The 23684-nt window shown below is 42.0% G+C and overlaps 1 protein-coding gene across 3 annotated transcripts in view; it reads left to right on the top strand.

Moving 5' to 3' along the window:
• Positions 1–23684, top strand: part of CDH13 (cadherin 13) — a 1235721-nt gene that overhangs the window by 531894 nt on the left and 680143 nt on the right. For all 3 annotated transcript variants that reach the window (XM_023558128.2, XM_023558126.2, XM_064273735.1), the window contains exon 4: positions 4048–4164. In XM_023558128.2, coding sequence (XP_023413896.2) covers positions 4048–4164 — 117 coding nt within the window. The remainder of the gene's footprint in view (positions 1–4047; positions 4165–23684) is intronic.

Here is a 23684-nt window from a genome sequence, read left to right as displayed (position 1 = left end):
TGGTTGGATGACCTATGTGAGGGTCAATTTTCTCATTTATAAGATTGAGGTAATAATACTAATAGCCACTATATAGGGTTTTCATGAAGATTAATTGACATTAACACATATGCCGTTTGCATACTGCCTATCATATTAAAAAAATAAGGGCTCAGTAATTGCTTGTTAGTTGGTTTTGCAGTAATAACAAGTAGATTCGTGATCACCTACTCACAGATCATTGCACAGCCTCACTCTCTACTTCCAGGCCTGCCCATGGAATAGGCTGGACCATCACACATCTCTATGTCATGCCCTAGGCCCATGTAATGCATCAGACACCCTCCAGTAAAATTAAGACTTTCCAGTACCCATCCCCAACCTGCCTATTGCACAAGTCCACAGGTCAACTGTATATTCTTTTAGGAGATTGGCCTGACAAGTCACCTTGGCATCATATATAAAGGCTCAACCACAAATATTCAAGCATGTTCTAAGCACAGCAACTTGTTCATCTGCAGTTGCAGGCCCTCATAAGCACGGTTACAGCTTCGTAAGATGGATCAACATATACAAATACACAGTTATGTATTAACATGGTTACACACATGCACCTAGATATGCAGGTGGTGTATGGTTGCCAGTCATATTAGCTACTATGGCTCCTAGGTGGTCACCGTCCCACAGAAGCACATGGTTTCAGAACACAGACAAAATCATTAGTCCGGACGTGATCAAAGATAGACACAGCCACTAATACAGAGGTAGACATTTGCCAGCTAACACACAGTTATAGACATGCATGTAATCAAAGACAGAGGTAGAGTCATGAACATAAAACCTTCATTGAAAAAACACTTGTGGTTTCTCTCAAAGTAAGGCAAATTTAAGGGTTGGAGAAAAAGGGATGTCCTGGCCCAAACCAGGCCTTTAAGCTGCCCACCATGGTGGGTCCACAGTCACACAAACATGGCGGCATCTCTACAATCAATCACCCACTGTCCCTTCCAGATGCTGTTTCCTGAGACTTAGGCCACCTGCTCCTTAGGCACTGTGGACCCAGCGATAGGAACAGCCGTACTTGCTGCAGGCCTCCAGGAGATATGAGATTTGGGGAAATGGGCTGGCAGCTGTGGGCTTGACTATGGGTGAGCTGGGAGAACCCGAGGGGACTTGGCAACTCTGAGCACCCATGAGGATGAGACTGTCATCCCTTCATGGGCTTGGAAGTGTGCCTTTATTCCAAACAATGCAAAATCTTTTACCGATGCTACAATATGCTTTTTCATTACTTCAGACACAGTTACACATATATTGTCATAATAAACTGAAGCCCATGTTTGTCCTATTACAGAGTCAAATCACCAATTCTTACCACTGGCATAGGATTTTAAATCTCTTCAAAGTGCTTTCCCAGACATCTTCTCATTTGAGTCTCAAGTTGTTTTTATTTCGTAAATAAGATTTGTATATCACATATATTTTACATATTTACAATTCTTTTTCCATTCTCTAATAAACCAACAGAATATTCATAGATGTTGCACATGAGTTTTTTATGCATATAATCCACAATGGGAAGACAATGAAAATCCATCCTCTCTTTCTTTGTGTGTGTGTTTTGTTTTTGGTTGGTTGGTTGAGTGTTTTTTGTTTGTTTTTAACCCTTCTACGATTTTCTTCTCAGTGTCTTATACATATACAGACTTTAGTTTTCTGTCTTTGCCTGAATTTTGAGTCTTTGGTCTTCCTAAAAACCAAATGGTCTTTACTTGGACTTTTTTATTGAGATTTGAGTGTTGTTCTCCTATGCATTTTATAGTTCACCTAGGATATAATTTGCCTGCCTTAGTCAGGGTTCTCTAAAAAACAAGAACCAGTGAGATATAGATATACATGGTGAGAGAAAGATAGATTTAGTTTAAGGAATTGACTCATGCAATTGCAGGAGGTTGGCATGTCTAAAATCTATAGGACAGGGACAGGCTGGAGAATCCTGCCCAAAATTTTGTGTCCCAAAATTCTTAAGTCAGGTGGCAGGAGCAGAGAAGAGAGAGTTCTGGAAAAATGTCTATTTATAGTCTGAAGGAAGAATACATCCTAGGGAAAACTCCCTTTTCGCTTTTAAGGTCATCAACTGATCAGATGCAGCCCACCCACATTATGGAGGGTAATCTGCTTTACCAAAGTCAACTGATTTAATCACATATAACCACTTCATAACAGAGTCTAGACTAGTGTTTGACTAGAAAACTGGACACCATAGCCTGGCCAAGTTGACAGATAAAATTAACTATCATAGCTCTCAATATAGTATTTTATATATCCCTACATATTTTATCATATATGTTCTCTCTGCTAGCTAGGTGAATTGGAGCAGCTTACATCATCTCTCTGAATTCTACTTTCCTCACTGGTTAAGAAAGACTAAGATATACTTGGGAGGTTGCTCAACTATTAGAGCCAACAAGTGTAAAATGCCTAACACATTGCTACCACGTGGCAGGTGCTCATATATTGTTGCTGCTGTAGTTGGTGGTAGTGGTGGTGATGGCAGAGGCGGAGGAATGATGATAATGGTGGTAGAACATGGCCTTCACAACCATGTTATTCACGACTGCCTGAGTGTGCCTCTGGCTGATAGACCCATTTAACCTCATCTTTGCTATTGAGCACTTGAGTTGTTTTCCATTTTTACCCCTTATTAAATCTGCCCCACTAAACATCTTTCTGCATACATTTTTATTCTTCTTTTGAATTTAGCATTTGGATGTATTTCCAGGACTGAGATTACAGGGTGATGGGATATGTACATCTCTAAAAAAAAAAGCTCTCAATAAATATTGCACAGTTGCTTTCCCACCAAATCATGAGAATTAATATTTATGGAAGCATGCATAGCTGGAGTTGTCTTTATGTTTCCTGTTTGACTTTGTTTATGTATATTTCCCTTTATACTCTAAATGACATTATCATATATATGCATATATTTCTTCATGTATACACACACTCATACACTTTCATGTGATTTGTATGGTGTGTAACTATCATTTACTATGTGATTTTGGTCAGGACTTGTTGCCCTAAGTTTGAAATGCTTTCTTCTGATGATATACAAGATAATTTTAATCAGTTTGTGACTTAAATGAGATCAAATTATATTTCATTTCCAATTCTCCTTCAGTCCATCTGATCATATCAAGGAAAGTCTCAGCTTGGTGCTAATAACTCTTTAACAGCTCTCTAATACTTTCCCATCTGCCTTTTAAAAAAGAGAGGGCAGGTCCCACATAAAGAACTTTCTTTCCAGAGGCACCAGTTTCTAGGTAGAATTTAGAACATCATTTTGTCTCCAGTATGTTTATTTTTATGTTTTTCATATTGTTATGGAAAGCAACACTGGTACGTTTTTAAAATAATGATAGAAAGTTTTCTTTTTGGACACACGGGTTTAATTTAAAAGGTGAGTTACAGACAAGGCGGAAATGATGACAGTTTACTTCAGTGGTTGAACTTTGAGAAATACTACTTGGGGGAAGTGCCTTCCAAAATCAGACCATCACTCCATTAATAATAACAGCAGAAGGTCCTTTCACAAATGTTGACTACAACTGCCCATCAGGCCTGACATAGTTTTGGATTTTGTAATTGCCCCTCCATCCCCGTTCATTTGTGAGTGTAGGGACCTTGTAGTTGGCAGTGAGGAGAGTATTTTCGTATACAGTGAGTTCTGTGGGTTCCTGACCAGGTGAGTAATCCATTCACTTGGCCAATTAAAAAAAGGTACTAGAAGAGCACTGGAGGATGCATAAGTCAAGACTGACATAGTGAATAGAATGATTCAGAAGACAGGATTAAATAGCTTAATGATAGTCATTGTGAATCACGACATCAGCCTCAGTATGATTCTAACAATGTACTTGCTAACGCTAATTAGGTTTGATAGAATAAAATTAACAATATTCAAACAGCTGTATGCTTTCACAACAAAGGAGCCATATTTTAGAGCAGATGGATAGATCCTTTCCATGGGGGATTTTAGTCAATCGGTTTTATTTTCTCTTTTAGGATATATTTAAATTTGCAAGAACTTCTCCAGTCCCAAGACAAAAGAGGTCCATTGTGGTATCTCCGATTTTAATTCCAGAGAACCAGAGACAACCTTTCCCAAGAGATGTTGGCAAGGTAAGTCAGACAAATGGCAAAAGCACATTTTTATTAAGAAATGACACACAAAGCAAGCTGACTCTGACTGTCAGAGTGACCACCTGGAACTGCCCTCATGTCCTTTGCAGTGAGAGGCCAAATGATTTTGGCAAGAAAGGAATTTCAAAAGATCATCCAAAAAAAAGATGAGATTTGGGAAAAAATAAAATTTAAAAAACAAAATGGAAAGCTTTGAATATCCTGACTTAGAGATGTCCGTGGTAGATAATGATGTCGACGTTACATCAGGAGGATGCCATTGGCTAAGCACTGAAACTGTTGCTTTTCTAGATGATGTCCAGGCGACCATTCAGATAGAGCTCCTTAGGATACCGGTATGTTGTATGATCTTTCTATTGAGACCCTAGTTTTCAAATGTATAGGTTGAGAAACACCATTGGGTCAGTTCTCTAAAGACTAAACCAGCTCGAGGGAACTAAATCATACTTATCAAATCCAGAAAACACTGTTGAATGAATCAGAACAACATTCTTCCCTGTCCACCCCCCACCCCCACCCCCTGGGAAGAAGTAGTCATTGTTAAAAATGGGGGCAAATACTAATATTGTCTTGTCAACACATTTTGTCCCCATAGGAAAGTCTACAGATGGCATTTGTGGTGAATGTGGAATATGAACAGTGACTGAATGGTTTTAATGGTGGGTGCTAATGGATTATTCATTCATTCATTAAACAAATAAGGAGTACCTCTTCTATGTCAGGCTCTAAACTTGGGGCTGGGTGAATACAGTTATGGACAAGCTGACAAAGTCATATTGTGCTAGAGCTTATATTGTAGCAGGGAGACAGACATTTAGATAACAAATAAACCAGAATGTTGCAGAGTATAATGAATGGTATATAAGATCGGTGTGATCGGCTGAAAACCCAATGCCTTCGAGTTGATTCCAACTCATAGCAACCCTATAATGCAGAGTAGAACTGCACCATAGGGTTTCCAAGAAGCGCCTGGTGGATTCCAACTGCCATCCTTTTGGTTAGTAGCCCAATGTTTAAGCACTATCCCACCAGGGTTTCCATTGTGATAGGAGAAGGAATAAATGGCAGGACCAGTTGGAGAGGAAGGTGAATATTTTGCACAGATGGCAGGAAGGCTGGTCAGAGCTGGAAGCATTTGAGCAAAGGCTGGAAGGGTGAGAAAGGGCCAGTCACAGGAGGAACAGAGTAAATGGCAAAATTGCATGAGCAAAGGCAGGGAGTCCGGAAAGAACGTGATATATTTGAGGACCCAAAGCCAGTGAGCAAGGTAGGGAGTGGTCAGGGTTGAAGTCAGAGAGACCGACATTATGTACAACAGAACAAAACATTGGTCCTACGCCAGTTCTGTGATGTTTGATATATTTGAGCCCTTCGTTGCAGCTATTGGATCCAGATTTGAACAATATATTATGTGTTCTTCCTACACTTTGCTTCAGTCCAACATATTTGTTCCCCTGAGTACATTTGGGTAGTTTTCACAAGTCTGTTTCCTTGAGATATTTAATGGGAGTGCGGTAATAAGGGACACTTTGGGGCCTCCTTTCTCAGAAGGCAATTTGTATCCAAGCTGAAGGCTCACCTCTTTACCCGTTGTGTACTGACCACACTGGTTTGCCATATGGATTCTCTACAAAGCGACTGCTTTTCTAGGTGTAATAGTAATATCACAACGCACCAGAGTGTCCTAATTCTCCAGTTGGTTTTTGCAGAATAACTTCACTGCCTTGCAGAAACTGTCCATCCTTTTTATGCCTTGGAAGGAACATATTTTCCTCGTTGTGCCTGCTTGTTTATATTCATTCATTTTACGCTATAAATCTTATCCTCTTCAGTTCCACCAGTAGCTGACAAGCCGTATTCTGCAACATGGGAAAACATATAGGTATCTTCAGTTGCAACTGTGGAGGTGAAAAGAAGGGAATGGAGACCAAAGAGGCCAGGCTCTGGCCTCCACATATCACTTGTCGCCCACCCAAACTTTCTCGGGCAGGGCAGCTCCAGTTTTATAAATATTACATGTTACACTTCGTTAGAGAATGCTATTTGAAGAAGAGATCCTGTGCCTATAAAAGTACAAAGACACCTGTCTTCACTTGGGTTCTCCCAGAAACAGACTCTGAGACAAGCATTCCAACACAGGCAGTTTATTTAGAAGATGAAGGGCACACACTAAGGGAATGAGGAAGAGCAACGGGGAGGAGAAGGCAGTGAGTGAGAGGCCTATTTATCAAGCCAGCTACCACTGTGGGTGACTGGAGTGGGAACCCATGGGGAAACTCTCGGAAATGGTGTGAAGCACAGTCATCAAAGTTCTCCAACCCAGGAGGGGAGGTAGCTGGGGTATTTATACGCCAACTTCCATCAGTGGTTGGTTGAGGGCCGCTGACAGTGGTGTAAATTTCCTAGCACACCTGGCCTTCCCTGTACCCTGTGCACAGGCAGAATAGCTTTCTGAGTCTTGGGGGCAGAGACCGCAGCCAGAAAGATGCTGTGCAGCAGCTAGAAGTCACCTGGTGTGCACTGAAGAGCTGAGGGCTACAGGATGGGGACAGGTCACCAGCAGATTCTATTCCATCTCTAAACTTGATAAAAATGCTTCCACATCACAGGCTAGGTGTTCTCTGTCTTTTATTGACCAAAGCACCTAGCAGAGCCTCTGCCACTTACTTGATCCTCCTCTGCTCCCATGTCATTTCCTGAACTCACTTTCTTGTGTCTGGTGACTTTGAACCCCACTGTACTTGCCTCTTTCCTTTAATAAGTGTTCGCTGCATCCCAGTAGGGCAAATCTCTGAAATTCCATCCAATTTATGTCAACAAGCATATATTCAGCATGTTCTATTTACAAAGCGCAGCACTAGGGGCTGGGGACTTAATAGCCAAGGAAAGAGACGGAATTCTTGATCTCATAGTTACAAAGCAATGGAAAGATATCATCACACATTTATCATCTCCAGTCCTATGCTAAGTGCTTCTCCTCTACTATGTTGAATTCTCATAACAGCAGCCCCACAAGGATCATCTTCTGACATGTCAAATAAGGGTAAGATACTCAGAGGGATGAAGTAAGCTATCCAAAGTCACACAGCCAGTTAATAGCAGAAACAAACTTTGAATCCACTGAGATTTAAAAGTCTGTGTTAACCAATACGCTCAGGAGCTGCTAAGTGTAATCTGAGAATCTGCTCCCACAGACTGAAATATCCTTGCTAAAAATTGCTCTCTTTATAAACAGCATTTAAAGTAAGTGTAATTCTTTGAAATGCACCAAAAAATAAGACGGGTAGAGGGCTGAATCGATGGATAGGCACATTATAAAGCAAGCGTAACAAGTTAACGTCCAGCTGGTTCTGGCTCATGGCAACCCCACGTGTGTCAGTCAGAGTAGAACTGCTCCATAGGGTTTTCAAGGACTGACTTTTCAGAAGTAGGACTCCAGGTCTTTCTTCCCAGGTACTTCTGGGTGGACTTGAACCTCCAACCTTTCAGTTAACAGTCCAGCGCAGTGACTGTTTACATCATCCAGGGAGTCCAAAACCAGTATAGTAAAATGTTAATGGTGAAATCTAGGTTGTGGGGTGTACAGACGGTCACTGTAAAATTTGTTCAGCTTTTCTGTGTGCTTGAAAATTCCATAATAAGATGTTGGGTAAAAATTAAGTGTAATAAATAGAAAATTATCAGGAAGGACACAGGAGTTAACATGCTGGCACAAAAGCACTTTTTTGGTTTTTTTTGTGTGTGTTTTGAGAATGTGAATGGAGACTAAGTATCAGTTTCTTGATTTTCTTTGTGTCACAATTTATCACAATCTGGATTCCTGTAAAGAAAATAGGCCTACACTCCAAGGGGTAAACCACTGATAGAAAGAAGTGCAGTAAGCTCCCCGTCTGTGGAGGGTTTTTCTCAGCTGGAGATCACGCCTATAGAACTGCACATCCATGGAAAGGCTACGGAGGTGGCTATAGGGATCAGACAAAGTCTTGACCAATGTATAATTTATGATCCACCAAGGAATTATTTAGTTGGTAAGTAGCTAAATTACTGGGACTGCGGCGGAAGGGTCTTTTCCATCCTAAGGGAGTCTCTGGGTGGCTCAGCTAAGCACTAGGCTGTTAACTGAAAGGTTGGTAGTTCTGATCCACGCAGAGATGCCTGAGGAGAAAGCCCTGGTGATCTCCTGGTGATCTACTTTGGAAAAATCAGCCACTGAAACCCCAAAACTGGAGCACAGTTCTCCTCTGACGCACATGGGGTCTCCACGAGTCCCCTGTCAACGCGACAGCAATTGGTTTGATTTTCATTTTCATCCTAAGAGAGAGTCATATTATAACTCTGACATTTCATTCCAATGCTGCTTGTTTAACCAGTTGGCTGGGAACCCAGGGGGTGGATGAGCCAGCAGCCCTTTGGGAGCAGTCTGGGACACGCCTGGCCATGTTGAAATGAGTCCGCCTCCCAGTGTCTGTGCTCGTTGCTGTGGCACATTCTGCCCTTGACTCTCTCTCCACTTTTCTCAAGAATGGGTAGAAAGCCCAGTCTCAAAGACACTTCCTCAAACCTGTGCTTTCATTCCCAGTTTTGAATTCTAGACAGCAGGGAGGGACTGGGAGTATGTGCCCCAGGGAGAAATGTGCAGTTCCCAACGTGGGCTTCCTTCTTTATTTTTTTCCCCCCTTCCCCTTCAAACTGTGACTAAAATTTGGACCATAAATAATTTCTCAGTTTTACCAACTTTTGACTGATAAATATTTGATTGCATCTTTAGAGATTTTTGAGTTCTTGGGCCCGGTTGATTGAGAGCAGGGGCCTTTAAATCTCCGAGGCAGCGAGGAGGTCTTTAGGAGATGTATTTTATTCTGTTTTATATTGAGTTTGAAAGGCAAGTCACTTATGAAATGCTTATTAGAGATTCTACTTTCATCACAAGCCCTTTTCATCAAAACCAATGAAAGTACATTTTACTGAAAATCCTTTTCTTATATCCCTATAAATTGGCAGAATGGGGATTTAGAAGGACATCCCTAACCCAGGATGGATGAAATACGCAAGTGGGCCATGTGCTTTTCGTAAAGGGAATCAACATAGATCATTAAACCAAATCATGAAAACCACTCAACCAGAACTCTGCTTTGATTGTGTCGGGAGTGTAAGCCATACATGTGGATAATTTACGGCGGTGCCTAGAAATTCCTCAGAGTTCTAGGCACATAGTTTATTAGAGGTCTCCCCACAGCCAGGTACTCGGCATCCTTCTTCCATCTATGCCTACCTGTGCTAATAGCTTCCAAGAAGTTCAGTGGTCTTGGAGATTAATTTGTTTTACTCTATCTAATGGTTGGCTAATCAAAAGGTTGGTGGCCCAAGTCCATCCAGAGGTACCTAAGAAGAAAGGCCTGGAGATCTACTTCCAAAAAGTCAGCCACTGGAAGTCCTATGGAGAACAGCCCTACTCAGACATCCATGGGGTGACCATGGGCTGGAGTCTACTCAACAGCAACTGTTGGTTTGTTTTATCTAATAATCATTCGTATCACTGTGAGAACCCATGGGTGCCCAGCTGTCTCTATGGAAGCTGGAACAGAAAGTTGATGCTATCTTCTTCCTCCTTCAGGAAATGTAGATTTAATGGGTTTTGCTCCAACCTATTAGCCAAATTTTCTAATGTGATCACCACCACCTCTTGACTCATTAAAAATCCATTGTTTCACACTTTGTTCAAGTCTAACTACGTGCCCTTTTCTCAGAAGTGTACAGATGTTTAATTTCCCCCCTTTTAAGACAGCTAGCAATTTTATTCAATAACTAAAACTTACCATTGGCTAGCATATGGGAAAGAAATTAGAATACAGAGGCTCTTAGACGCCCAGGAAGTTCCTGGGTGTTTCCAAAGGTTAATACCCTTGACTGCTCACCAAAAATTCGGAGGTTCGAATCACCCAGAGGCACTCAGAAGAAAGGCCCATAATCTGCTTCCAAAAAATCAGCCATTGAAAATCCTGTGGAGCACAGTTCTACTCTGATACACGTGGGGTTGCCGTGAGTTGGAACTGACTTGACTATGACTGGTTTTGGGTTTTAAGATGCCCAGACACCCAGTGCTCTAAAATCCTTGTTGGGGTGAACATCAGAGTTTATGTCTGCATTGAGCAACCCCTCATCACACATATAACCTTTCCTACTCCATACCTTTGAACTCTCCCCTCTTTGTGGGACCCACCCTCTTTACTCTCACTCACTGAGGTGGCCACTGTTTACATTTCCAGGCTGCACTGCCCAATAGAACACCGATATCAGTTCTCTATATTGTCCAATATGGTAGCTACTAACCACATGTGGCTGTTGAGGGCTTAGATTATGGCTAATGTGACTGAGGAACGGAATTTTTTCATCTTATTTAATTGTAATTAATTTAAATTTTAAAAACATACCCCGCTCAATTATTAGAAAACTTTTAACTATGTTTGGATGAGCTTGGGCATGTGAATTTATCTTTTCTAATGTAAATGTCATCCAAAATCTAAATAGAGATCAAATATTTCCACAAATATAATGTTCAAATTGAAATGTGTAGCAAGTGCAAAATATACACAGAATTTGGAAGACCTTATGCACACATAAAACGAGAATGTAAAACATCTTGTTAATGATTTCATATCGATTCCATGTTGAAACAAAAATATCTTGGATATATTGGATTAAATAAGATGTGATTAAAATGAACCTCACGTGTATATTTTTACTTTTTTTTTTTTAATATGGCTACCAGAAAAATTCAGATTATTTCTATGACTCATATTATATTTCTATTGGACAGTACTGGCCTAAAGCCTATTTCCTGTATTGTCTCCTCTTGGAATTTATGTCAGATCTTCTTCGTTTATACCCCATAAATGACACTTAATACTTTTTGAGCAGCAATATAGTTCTTTTTGTATTTTCCTTATCTTCTCATCAACTGTAATTCATCAAGTATAGGCACGCAGCACAGTGCCAAACACATGTAAGGACTCAACAATTCTTTAGTCTGAATTCTACCCAGGTCTCTGGCTGGTTGGATAAGTCATTCACTGGTTGCTAATTAATTAAAGTGATCATAGCCTGGTTTGTTGTTAGAATGGAATTAACAGACCATTATATGGTCAGTCTGGATATTTCCAGCAAATTTTCATTTTCCACAATGGCAACGAGGCCACCAGATAAATTGCTTGGCAGTAACTATTATGACAGGTCATGTAAGCATCATCCTGACAGTTAATGACAGATTTGATGGAGTCTGTGTACGTACGAGTGTATATGTGTGGGTGCATGTATATTTATGTTTATATACACCTATGCGTGTGTGTGTGTGTGTATATATATGTGTATGTGTGTGTGCATATATGTATGGGTATATATATGTATGTGAGTGTGGGTGTATATATATATATATGTGTGTACATGTGGGTGTGTATACTTATTTATTTATTTATTTACATAGAGAGAGAGAGAGAGGTGGAAACTCTGGTGGCATGGTGGTTAAGAGCTGCGACTGCTAACTAAAAGGCCGGTGTTTTGAATCCACCAGGCGCTCCTTGGAAACCCTGTGGGGCAGTTCTACTCTGTCCTATAGGGTCACTATGAGTCAGAATCGACTTGACGGCAACGGATTTGGTCTGGGTTTATACAGAGAGAGAGGCATGTGTGGGTATATACAAATGTGTGTATGTGTATGTAATACGTGAGTACATATATAGGAGTCTCTGGATAGTGCAGTTAACGTGCTCAGCTGCTAACTGAAAGGTTGCAGGTTCGAGTTCACCCAGAAGCACCTTGAAAGAAAGGCCTGGAGATCAACTTCTGAAAAATCAGTCACTGAGAATCCTATGGAGCACAGTTGTACTCAGATACACACAGGGTCTCCATGAGTTGGAGCTGACCCGACAGCGATCGGTGGTTATATATATACGTATGTTGTTCGGTGCCATCAAGTCAGTTCCAACTCGTAGTGACCCTATGTGCAGCAGAGAGAAGCACTGCCAGATCCTGCACCATCCTCCCTATTGTTATGTTTAAGCCCTTTGTTGTAGCCGCTGTGTCAGTCTATCTCATTGAGGATCAGGGACTGACCTCTCCTAATAACTTGTCCAAAGTATATGAGACGAACTCTTGCCATTCTTGCTTCTACGGAGTACTCTGGCTGTACTTCTTCTAAGATGGAGTTGTTTGTTCTTCTGGAAGTCCATGGGATAATCAATGTTCTTCACCAATACCGTAAAATTCAAAGGCATCAATTCTCTGTTTTTCCTTATTCGCTGTCCAGCTTTCACATGCATATGAGCTATTGAAAATACTATGGCTTGGGTCAGGCACACCTCAGTCCTTAAAGTGACGTCTTTGATTTTTAACACTTTGAAGAGGTCTTTTACAGCAGATTTGGTCAATGCAATGAGTCATTTGATTTCTTGGCTGGTATTCATAAGATTTTCACTGGCCAATTTTTCCAGTAGTAGACTGCCAGGTTCTTCTTCCTAGTCTGTCTTAGTCTGGAAGCTCTGCTGAAACCTGTCCTCCAAGGTGACCCTCTGGTATTTGAAATACTGTTGGCAAAGCTTCCAGTATCACAGCAACACACAAGCCACCACAGTACAACAAACTGACAGACATGCGGTGGATATATGTCTATATGTATATATTTGTGTGTGTGTGTATATATATATGTGATGCCATGTATGTGGATGTAAGTATATATGTATGTAGGTATATGTATGTGTGTATATATGGGTATATATACACACATGTGTGAGTATATGTGTATCTACATACATACACTCACACACTTATGTATATATACACCCATACACACACACACACACACACACACACACATACATACATACATACATATGTTGTTGTTGTTAGGTGCTATAGAGTCAGTTCTGACTCATAGTAGCCCAATGTACAACAGAGCGAAACACTGCCCAGTCCTTTTCCATCCTCACAATTGTTGCTATATTTGAGCCCATTGTAGAAGCCACTGTACCAATCAATCCATTTCGTTGAGGGTCTTCCTCTTTTTTGCTGATCCTCTACTTTAGCAGGCATGATATCCTTCTCCAGGGACTGGTCCCTCCTGATAACATGTCCAAAGTACTTGAGATGAAACCTCACCATCCTTGCTTCTAAGGAGCATTCTGGCTGCACTTCTTCCAAAACAGATTAGTTCTTTTTTTTGGCACTCCATGGTATAGTCAATATTTTTTGCCAACACCATAATTCAAAGGTATCTATTCTTCTTTGGTCTTCCTTATCATTGTCTAGCTTTCACATGTATGTGAGATGATTGAAAACACCATGGCTTAGATCAGGTGCACCTTAGTCCTCAAGGTGCCATCTCTGCTTTTGAACACTTTAAAGAGGTCTTTTGCAGCAGATTTGCCAAATCCAATACATCATTTGATTTCTTGACTGCTTCTTCCATGGGCATTGATTGTGGACCCAAGTAAAACAAAATGAAATCCTTGATAACTTCAGTATTTTCTCCATTTATCACAATGTTGCTTATTGGTCTAGTTGTGAGGATTTTTGTTTTCTTTATGTTGAGGTGTAATCCATATTGAAGGCTATGGTCTTTGACCTTCATCAGTAAGTGCTTCAAGTTCTCTTCACTTTCAGCAAGCAAGGTTTTGTTATCTGTATTTCACGAGTCATTAATGAGTCTTCATCCAGTCCTGTGTGTATACATATATATTCATACACACACACGGAAGCAGAATGAGAAAAAGAATGAGAGAGTGCATGTGTATTTCTGGATTTGCTCATACATACTGTGATATTTTAATTCCACTTAATTAAAAATACTAAAACTTTTACCTTCACAACTAAACAGAGTCAATTCTAACTTATTTTTACTAAGTCTAATAAAGCTTGTGTTCACTATTAGTGAGTGTTGCCCTCCTTGTGCAAAGTTTAATTAATGATAAAATGTATTTGAGTTGTTTTGGTTCTTTTCCAAATACATATATATGCAAAAATGCCCTCCGTGATATACATCCAGCAAATAAAGGCATCTGAACCTATGGAGGAAGCAATATTTTTCGCCCTGAGTTTATCACCCTTTCAGTTCTCAATTTGAAAAGTTCCCAGGGCTTTATTGCTGTGTACATTTGGCCTCAGACTGAATTTATATTTAATTATTCAGGAACATTAAAGGTCTGGCATTTTAATTTGCATTAACACCCTAGGCTCAAGGGTGCTGAGGAATTTTCACAATCAACTAGAGTCTTCAACACCAAATACATGTGAGGATCTAATTGAAACATGGCTTTCTTTGTTGTCCTATTTCTTTCTTACAACAACCCTATAAAGTAAACATTACTACCACCATTTCTCAAATGAAGAAGCAGAGATCGAGAGAGCTTAAGAAACTTGCCCAAGGTAACACATTTAAAGAGTGGAAATGCTGAGATCCAAACCTAGGACCTTTCAAAGCTAGATCAGCGAACTTTCCATTGTAACACACATGAATGTTTAGTTTCCATGGTTCTTTGCTCTTTGCAAAACACACTCGCCCTGAATGAGAGTTATATGAGTCTCATTCATGCCCTCAGAAGTAAATAGTATTATCCCCATCATGCAGTGGAGGATGCTGCGGCTCAGAGGCATCATGCAAGATGGGACCATTTGTGGTCATCCTTTGTACAAGTTAAGTCCCTTCTTCGTGAACACCTGCCATGCACCAGGGCCACAGTGGATTCCCAAAGAGCACTTGGCATGGGCTAAGGAATAGGCTCTATTGGAAAAAGGGGAAATACTAACCAAGGGTAAGCCAAAGACAAGAGGTACAGCTTTCCCACAAGGGGTATCCCAGGGCCAGGGCATTTGGTTTGACACTTGGGAGGGATTTTGGTCCACAGTTCTCCCATCTTACAGGGCCAGCTTGAGTACATTCTTGTCAGTGGACAGTCAAACTCCTGGGGTGTCTGGAAGCCTGGGTGTAGGTACCCAGATACATCTGAATAATCTGAGGTTCCAGATACCCAAAGCCAGATACCTCAGGCAGTGGGGTGCTGAAGAACTGGATCTCCGGGGGGGGGGGGGGGGAAGCCGTGATTTTTAGTGTCTACCACTTTCCTTGGTGTAAATACTCCCATAGTGGCTAATTTAAAGCTATCAGCTTGCGAAGGCCAAGGCCATATTTTCCAACTACTGATCCTTCTTCTTTGTTTCCAACTTTTGCATTCCAATTGCCAGTAATTATCAATGCATCTTGATTGCATGTTCGATCAATTTCAGACTGCAGCAGCTGATAAAAATCTTCTATTTCTTCATCTCTGGCCCTAGTGGTTGGTGCGTAAATTTGAATAATAGTCGTATGAACTGGTCTTCCTTGTAGGCATATGGATATTATCCTATCACTGACAGCATGGTACTTCAGGGTAGATCTTGAAATGTTCTTTTTGACGATGAATGCAACACCGTTCCTCTTCAAGTTGTCATTCCCAGCATAGTAGACTATATGGTTGTCCGATTCAAAATGGCCAATACCAGTCCATTTCAGCTCACTAACGCCTAGGATATCGATGTTTATGTGTTCCATTTCATTTTTGACAATTTCCAGTTTTCCTAGATTCATACTTCGTACATTCCAGGTTCCAGTTATTAATGGATGTTTGCAGCTGTTTCTTCTCATTTTGAGTCGTGCCACATCAGCAAATGAAGGTCCCGAAAGCTTTACTCCATCCATGTCATTAAGGTTGACTCTACTTTGAGGAGGCAGCTCTTCCCCAGTCATCTTTTGAGTGCCTTCCACCCTGGGGGGCTCATCCTCCAGCCCTATATCAGACAATGTTCCACTGCTATTCATAAGGTTTTCACTGGCTAATGCTTTTCAGAAGTAGACTGCTGGGTCCTTCTTCCTAGTCTGTCTTAGTCTGGAAGCTCAGCTGAAGATTGGAGGAAGACTCATTAACAACCTGCGTTATGCAGATGACACAACCTTGCTTGCTGAAAGTGAAGAGGACTTGAAGCACTTACTAACGAAGATCAAAGACCACAGTCTTCAGTATGCATTAAACCTCAACATAAAGATAACAAAAATCCTCACACCTGGACCAATGAGCAACATCATGATAAACAGCAAAAAGATTGAAGTTGTCAAGGATTTCATTTTACTTGGATCCACAATCAACAGCCATGGAAGCAGCAGTCAAGAAATCAAAAGATGCATTGCATTGGGCAAATCTGCTGCAAAGCACCTCTTCAAAGTGTTGAAGAGCAAAGATGTCACCCTGAAGACTAAGGTATGCCTGACCCAAGCCATGGTATTTTCAATCACATCATATGCATGTGAAAGCTAACAATGAATAAGGAAGACCGAAGAAGAGTTGACGCCTTTGAATTGTGGTGTTGGTGAAGAATATTGAATATACCATGGACTGCCAAAAGAACGAACAAATCTGTCTTGGAAGAAGTACAACCAGAATGTTCCTTAGAAGCAAGGATAGTGAGACATGGACTTTGGACATGTCGTCAGGAGGGATCAGTCCCTGGAGAAGGACATTATGCTTGGCAGAGTACAGGGTCAGCGGAAAAGAGGAAGACCCTCAATGAGGTGGATTGATACAGTGGCTGCAACAACGAGATCAAGCATAACAACGATTATAAGGATGGCGCAGGACCAGGCAGTGTTTCGTTCTGTTGTGCATAGGGTCGCTATGAGTTGGAACCGACTCGATGGCACCTAACAACAACAACAACAGCTTGCGAAACTTCTGAGTGTTTAACAATCAGCTTTCATGAAGAAGTATGAGGTGGCTCTAGCACATGATCCTAGACGCCCAAGGGATGTGACGGTGGATGGAAGAAGGAATGCATTAGATCCATGGCAGCTATGCCTGAGTGAAGCCCTTCAGCTTGGAGTAGTGGCTCACCCACCACCCACTCCAAGTGTCTTACCCAACCACCACCTATGCATCTCAGGTTTCTTACCCAGCCACCCACCTACCCACCCCAGGTGTCTTACCCACCGTAGGTTTCTTACCCACCCCTCCCCACCACAGGTGTCTTACTCACCCACCCCAGTTGTCTTACCCAACCACCCACCCACCCACCCCAGATGTCTTGTGCAACCACCCACCCAGCCACCTCAGGTGTTAATGAGTTTCTTGTCCAGGTTATCCAGGTACACGCTGAAGGTCAATTTCGGACAGTGTTGCCCCTTGTATCACATTAAGTAACTTTTCCAAGGTCATAGAGCCAGTATCGTGTAGCAGCTAACCTTGAACCCTTGCCTTTTCAGCCCTGACACACTTCACTTCCTTTTCCAATAAAACCCTCGAATCAGTCTTCTGAGGCTGACAAATTCTGTAGCAATTGTGCCAATTCTACCTGGAAAATGAGGAAGGAAGAGATAAAATTCTCTGAAAAGTGAAGAGAAATGATGTTAAGCTCACCACATTTATTTGATGTGCGTGTTTGCACATGGAGTCCAGGCCGGAGGTCATGTCTTAGGCTAACAAATAGACTGAGTGTTGACCAGAAGAAAACGGCTCTCCTCACTGGGCAAGGAAAGCCACTGCCTTTCTGCAGACAGCACATTTTTTGTTGGTATCTCCACCGACAACCCTGTTCAAAGGGAGCCACAAGGAACAAAGGTGAAAGCAGAAAAGACCAACTTTGTTGTAATTAATAGATATCACTCCCTGTTTTTCGCTGATATGAGGCCACAGCTGACTCAGTTGATAAGGGCTGAGAAGGAGAAGGCCTAGGCAGAGCAGGGATGTATTGGCCTTTTGCCGTCAAAGGATTCACAATCCCAGCTCTGAAGGATTCTGAGCTGGAACTGGACAGAGATGGAAGCAGGCCAAGAAGGAGTTTTCTGAAGAGGGGAGGAAGGAAGAATGAACCCACTTAGTCTCCTAGGGCTGCCATAACAAGATACCACAACATGTGTGGCTTTAAAGTACAGAAATGTACTTTCCATCTGTTCTGGAGGCTGGAAGTCCAAATCAGGGTTTTGGCCATGTGGATTCCTTCTGAGGGCTCTTAGGGAGAATCTCTTCCATGCCTCTCTCCTAGTTTCTGGTGACTGCCAGTAATCCTTGGTGTTCCTCTGCTTGTAGACAGATTCTCACATGGTGTCTTCCCTGTGTGTGACTGTTTCCATATCTGCCCTGCTCTTTTATAAAAAGCCACTCAGAAGAGATTAGGATTAGGACCCACCCTACTCCAGTATGACCACTTAACTGATAACATATACAAAGAAAAACCCTATTTGCAAACAAGGTCATGTTCATGGGTACAGAGGTTAGGACTTCAGCATATCTTTTCTGGAGGTACGATTCAGTCAATAACACCCCCTTTATTTCCTTCTGTATCTTTGAAATAGCCCTGGCTCCCCAATAGAAGTCAGGGGAGAGAGACCTTAGTGTGGACTGAATTCCTGGAAAACTTATCTGTTGGGCTGCTGGACTCAGCCTGCCTCTGTAAGGTATAACAGGGGATATCTGGACATAGCCTTCATTACAAGTTTAAATGGTCCCATCTGTGGATGCTTCCTGGGAGATCCTGGCATTTACCACTGCTTTTGGCAGTTTGGATTAGGAAATGAAGAAAAAGCCCAGCTTAGTCCTCCTGGGCAGGCCAACACTCTTCCTACTCTGAAAAATGGGCCTTATTCATGCATTCACTCATTCTGAAAGATTTACTGAGCATCTGTTCTGTCCAGTCCTACCAAGGAGAATACCTAGTACAGAGAAGGGACAGACCCGTAAACATAATTATCCTTCCTCTGATGAGCTCTGTGATTGGGGTGGCAGGAGCATGGAGAAATTGGAAAGTTGGAGGAAGTGTTTCCCAGGAGGATTCCACAGTGCTGCCTGAGATGAAGATGGGATGGAAAGACGGATGTCCGGCTGTGGAAGAACATTATCCAATGTCTAGAGGCAAGAGAGAGGAGGCTGTGTCTGGAGAGAGGTGGAAGTAATTGAATACAGATGCAACGTGGAGGATAAGGAGGGACATGTCATAAATAAAATTAGAGAAATGTTCAAGGGCTAGAAGACTAGGAGATGTGAACCCACTTTAGGGAGTTTAGACTTCATCCTGCAGGAAGAAAGTGACATGGGGAGGGACATGATGAGATTTGCATTTTAGGAAGGTCCTTCAGGTTGCAGTGGGTCAAACTGGAAGGTTGAGACCTGAGGCTGTGGCAGTAGTCCAGGTGGGTGATGAAGGGGACCTTAGTGCCTTAGTTTCCTAGGGCTGCCATACAAAATACCACAAGTGAATGGCTTCAGAGAACAAGCATTTATTTTCTAACAGCTGTGGAGCCTAGAAGTCCAAATCAGGGCGTCTGCTCTAAGGGAGAGTCCTTCCTTGATGATAGCTCTGGGTGATCCTTGGTATTTCTTGGCCTGTAAGTAGTTCCTCACGTGTTTTCTTTCCCCTGAGTGTATGTCTCTCTTCATGCCTGTTTTCTCTTTTTATATTCAGAAAGGAAAGAAGCTGGTTGCACACTGGCTAGGCACTTGGCTGCTAACTGAAAGGTTGGCAGTTCGACTAGCTGCTCCTTGAGAAAAAGATGTAGGAGTCTGCTTCCATAAAGATTAAGCCTTGGAAACACTATGTAGCAGTTCTGCTCTATCCTGTAGGGTCACTATGAGTCAGAATTGACTGGACAGCAACAGGTTTCATTTTAGGGGGGTTATTTCTTGGTTATTCAGAAAAGAAAGGAGCCCTGGTGGCACAGTGGTTAAGCATTCAGCTGCTAACCAAAAGGTTAGCAGTTCAAACTCATCGGCTGCTCCACGGGAGAAAAGACCTGGCAGTCTGCTTCTGTAAAGATTACAGCCTAGGAAGCCCTATGGGGCCGTTCTACTCTGTGCTATAGGATTGCTATAAGTCAGAATCAACTCAATGGTAAGTGGGTTTTTTTTTTTTTCTTCTTAGTTATTTAGGAAAAAAGGAGCCCTGGTTGCACAGTAGTTAAGCACTTAAGTGCTAACCAAAAGTTTGCAGTTCAAACCCACCAACAGCTCCATGGAAGAAAAGACCTAGTGATCTCCTGTAAAGATTATAATCTAGACAACCCTATGGGACAATTCTACTCTGTCCACTATGAGTCAGAATCAACTTGACAGCACACAACAACATTCAGAAAGAATTAGGTTTAGGACCCACCCTACTCCAGTGTGACCTCCTTAACATAACAAAAGAAAAACCGTTGTTTCCAAACAGAGTCACGTTAACAAGCGTAGCAGTTAGGATTACAACATGTGTTTCGGGGGCTACAATTCAATCCATAACATGATGCCTCCATAGCATGCTGTCAAAAGCCCCATCGCAGGTGTTACTCTGAGCTGTAGGTTTAGCTTTCCCGCGGGACAGTAGACGCTGAAACTAAGGGAACTATTTTTATCCTCCTCGATGGCACTTTTTTTTTTTCCCCAGTTTTACTCTGTGCTGAGGCTGCTGTGCTATCTTTTTTTTTTTTTTAATAATTTTTATTGTGCTTTAAGTGAAAGTTTACAAATCAAGTCAGTCTCTCACACAAAAACCCATATACACCTTGCTACACACTCCCAATCACTCTCCCCTCTAATGAAACAGCCCCTCCACTCTCTCTTTTCGTGTCCTTTTCGCCAGCTTCTAACCCCCTCCACCCTCTCATCTCCACTCCAGGCAGGAGATGGCAACATAGTCTCAAGTGTCCACCTGATCCAAGAAGCTCACTCCTCACCAGCATCCCTCTCCAACCCACTGTCCAGTCCAATCCGTGTCTGAAGAGTTGTCTTCGGGAATGGTTCCTGTCCTGGGCCAACAGAAGGTCTGGGGCCCATGACCACCAGGGTCCTTCTAGTCTCAGTCCATTAAGTCTGGTCTTATGAGAGTTTGGGGTCTGTATCCCGCTGCTCTCCTGCTTCCTCAGGGGTTCTCTGTTGTGTTCCCTGTCAGGGCAGTCATCAGTTATAGCCAGGCACCATCTAGTTCTTCTGGTCTCAGGATGATACAGTCTCTGGTTCATGTGGCCCTTTTTGTTTCTTGGGCTTGTAATCATCTTGTGTCCTTGGTGTTCTTCATTCTTTTTTGGTCCAGGTGGGTTGAGACCAATTGATGCATCTTAGATGGCTGCTTGCTAGCATTTGTGCTATCTTGTTTGAAACAAAATAGAATTCCTCCCAGAGTAGACAGAGCCGAGTGCACATTGTGTGAAGTGGGCCTGGACAGGGTCCACAGAGAGGCATTCTTTTAAGGAATGGGCTCATCGTACATCAGCAACCGTTGTGGGGACACCAGGGGTTTCAAACACCCTTTGTAGGTGTCTTCCCAGGCTTGAACACAAAACCTGACTGAGCCAAACCTAAGGATTTTACTTTAGTCTTTCCTTGCTTTGGATTTGATTTTTTTTCTGCCAGCTCAGAAATGCATAACAGCTGTGTTCACTGTTGGCCTCCTAGCCTCGAATTCATTCTAAATACATTTCTTCTTGGTAATTTCTTCTTTGAATACTGATGTTTGGCTATGCATTAGTATACAGAATTCACATGCTCTGTGTCGCACAATTTTTAGTTCATTTATTTGACAACTTGAAATTCCTCCCAAGTGATGCTTTTATTTCATTATTTGCATCTAAAAATCATTCCTAACATGCCACAGAATAATCTGTCTTTTTTTTTTTTAATAACTTTTTTCTTATTATAAGAGTAGTACATATTCATTGCAGAAACTTGACAGAAAAACATGCATTAAAAAAAATATAAAAATCTCCTCAAGTTCTACCATTATTGACAGCCCAGTTATCTCAAATTTTAAAGTACATAAAAACATCCTCCTCCCCCCATCTTGGAAGTACAGATTCCTGGCCCTACCTCCAGAGATTCAGGTTCTTTAGGTTGGGGGTGAGGCCTGAGGTTTAGCATTTCTAATAAGGTCCCTGGTGTTGCTGATGCTGCGGTTTTGTGGCCCACATTTGAGGAGCTCTGTCCTAGGCATGGAGTCCCTGGGTGGTGCAAACAGTTAACTTACTCAGCTCCTAACCAAAAGATTGGTAGCTCAAGCCCACCCAGAGGCACCTCAGGAGAAAGGCCTGGAGATTTATTTCTGAAAATTGAGCCATTGAAAGCCCTATGGAGCACTGTTCTACTCTGCCACACATGGGGTCACCATGAGACAGAATTGACTTGATGGCAACTGGTTTGGTCCTGGACACGCACACACACAACATCATCTGATATGCATTGGGTTGTTTTTATTCATCCATGTCTCAGAAGTGTCTTTCACATCCTCAAATATCTTTCTTCAACATCATTTAGAACTGCTAGTCCATGCCATTGGTACTGCCATCTTTGACTTCCTGGGGTTCTTAGTTTGGGGTCCACACAGCCTGACATGGCCTATGGATAGATTGGTTCCACTTTGTAAGGTAATATTTCTTATTCTTTCATTTAAAATATTCTGAGAAGGATTCTGTAAAAGTCTATTCTATAAAGGAGTCCCTGGCACAGAAATGGTTAAAAACCTCTTAGACTGTCCCCAGTGATTGGCATTTAGTTATTTCCCTCTAATATCTCACAGTAGTAAATCGTCTTGTCATGAGTCTCACTTAGAAATATTTGTTGTTGTTAGTTGCTGTCAAGTCTGCTTCAAATCATGGCGACCTTCTATATAACAGAATGAAAACTTACCCAGTCCTGCACCATCTTCACAATTGTTAGTATGTTTGAGACCATAAGTAAATATCACCTAATTAATATGCTACCTACTATGTTAATAAAGGAAATCCTGGGGGCATAGTGGTTAAGTGCTATGGCTCTTAACCAAGAGGTCAGCAGTTCGAATCCGCCAGGAGCTCCTTGGAAGCTCTACGGGGCAGTTCTACTCTGTCCTATAGAGTCACTATGATTGGAATCAACTCTACGGCAGTGGGTTTTTGGTTGGGTATGTTAATAAAGGCTGCTAATTTAATGTATCATTGCCCTAGCAGAATGTCAGGCAAAGCAATAGTGCCGTCTACCTGGCTGCCATTTTCTATTTTCTAGCAGAGAAACTGGAACCCATGGTCAACAATAGCTTCAATACCAGCACGGTAACATCTGGTCAGTTCACAGCTTATATTTAAGGCACAGCATGTAAGCAATGCTCCATAATTTTCTGACTGAATAAGTATCTGCTTCCTGGAGATGTTGTAACAGCTATACTATGCCCAGGTTCTGCAAGAGAAAAATCAGGCAAAAAGACAAACATTTGGGCCAGCTCTCTGTCCATTTTTTTCCTTGCCTAGAGCTAAATTTCCCTGAAAAATCACATAAGATTCCAGCTGACAGAATGAGTTCATTACCTGGGCCAGGGAGTCTGACTTTTGTGAACAGAAGGCTCCATCCACCCAGGTGTCTGTTTGGAGAACAGCATCTTCTTTTGCAAAACGTAGGTGGGAACCGCCTTCTCCCCTCACAAGTCACAGCTTCCACGGTGATCCCAGTCAGGTCATGGAGACAAGGAGCCCTCATGCCAGCTGGAGA

Source organism: Loxodonta africana, chromosome 21 (genome assembly GCF_030014295.1).
Source record: "Loxodonta africana isolate mLoxAfr1 chromosome 21, mLoxAfr1.hap2, whole genome shotgun sequence".
Classification (NCBI taxonomy): domain Eukaryota; kingdom Metazoa; phylum Chordata; class Mammalia; order Proboscidea; family Elephantidae; genus Loxodonta; species Loxodonta africana.
Note: the sequence above shows the minus strand (reverse complement) of the source record. Positions and strands in the feature narration are given on the sequence as shown.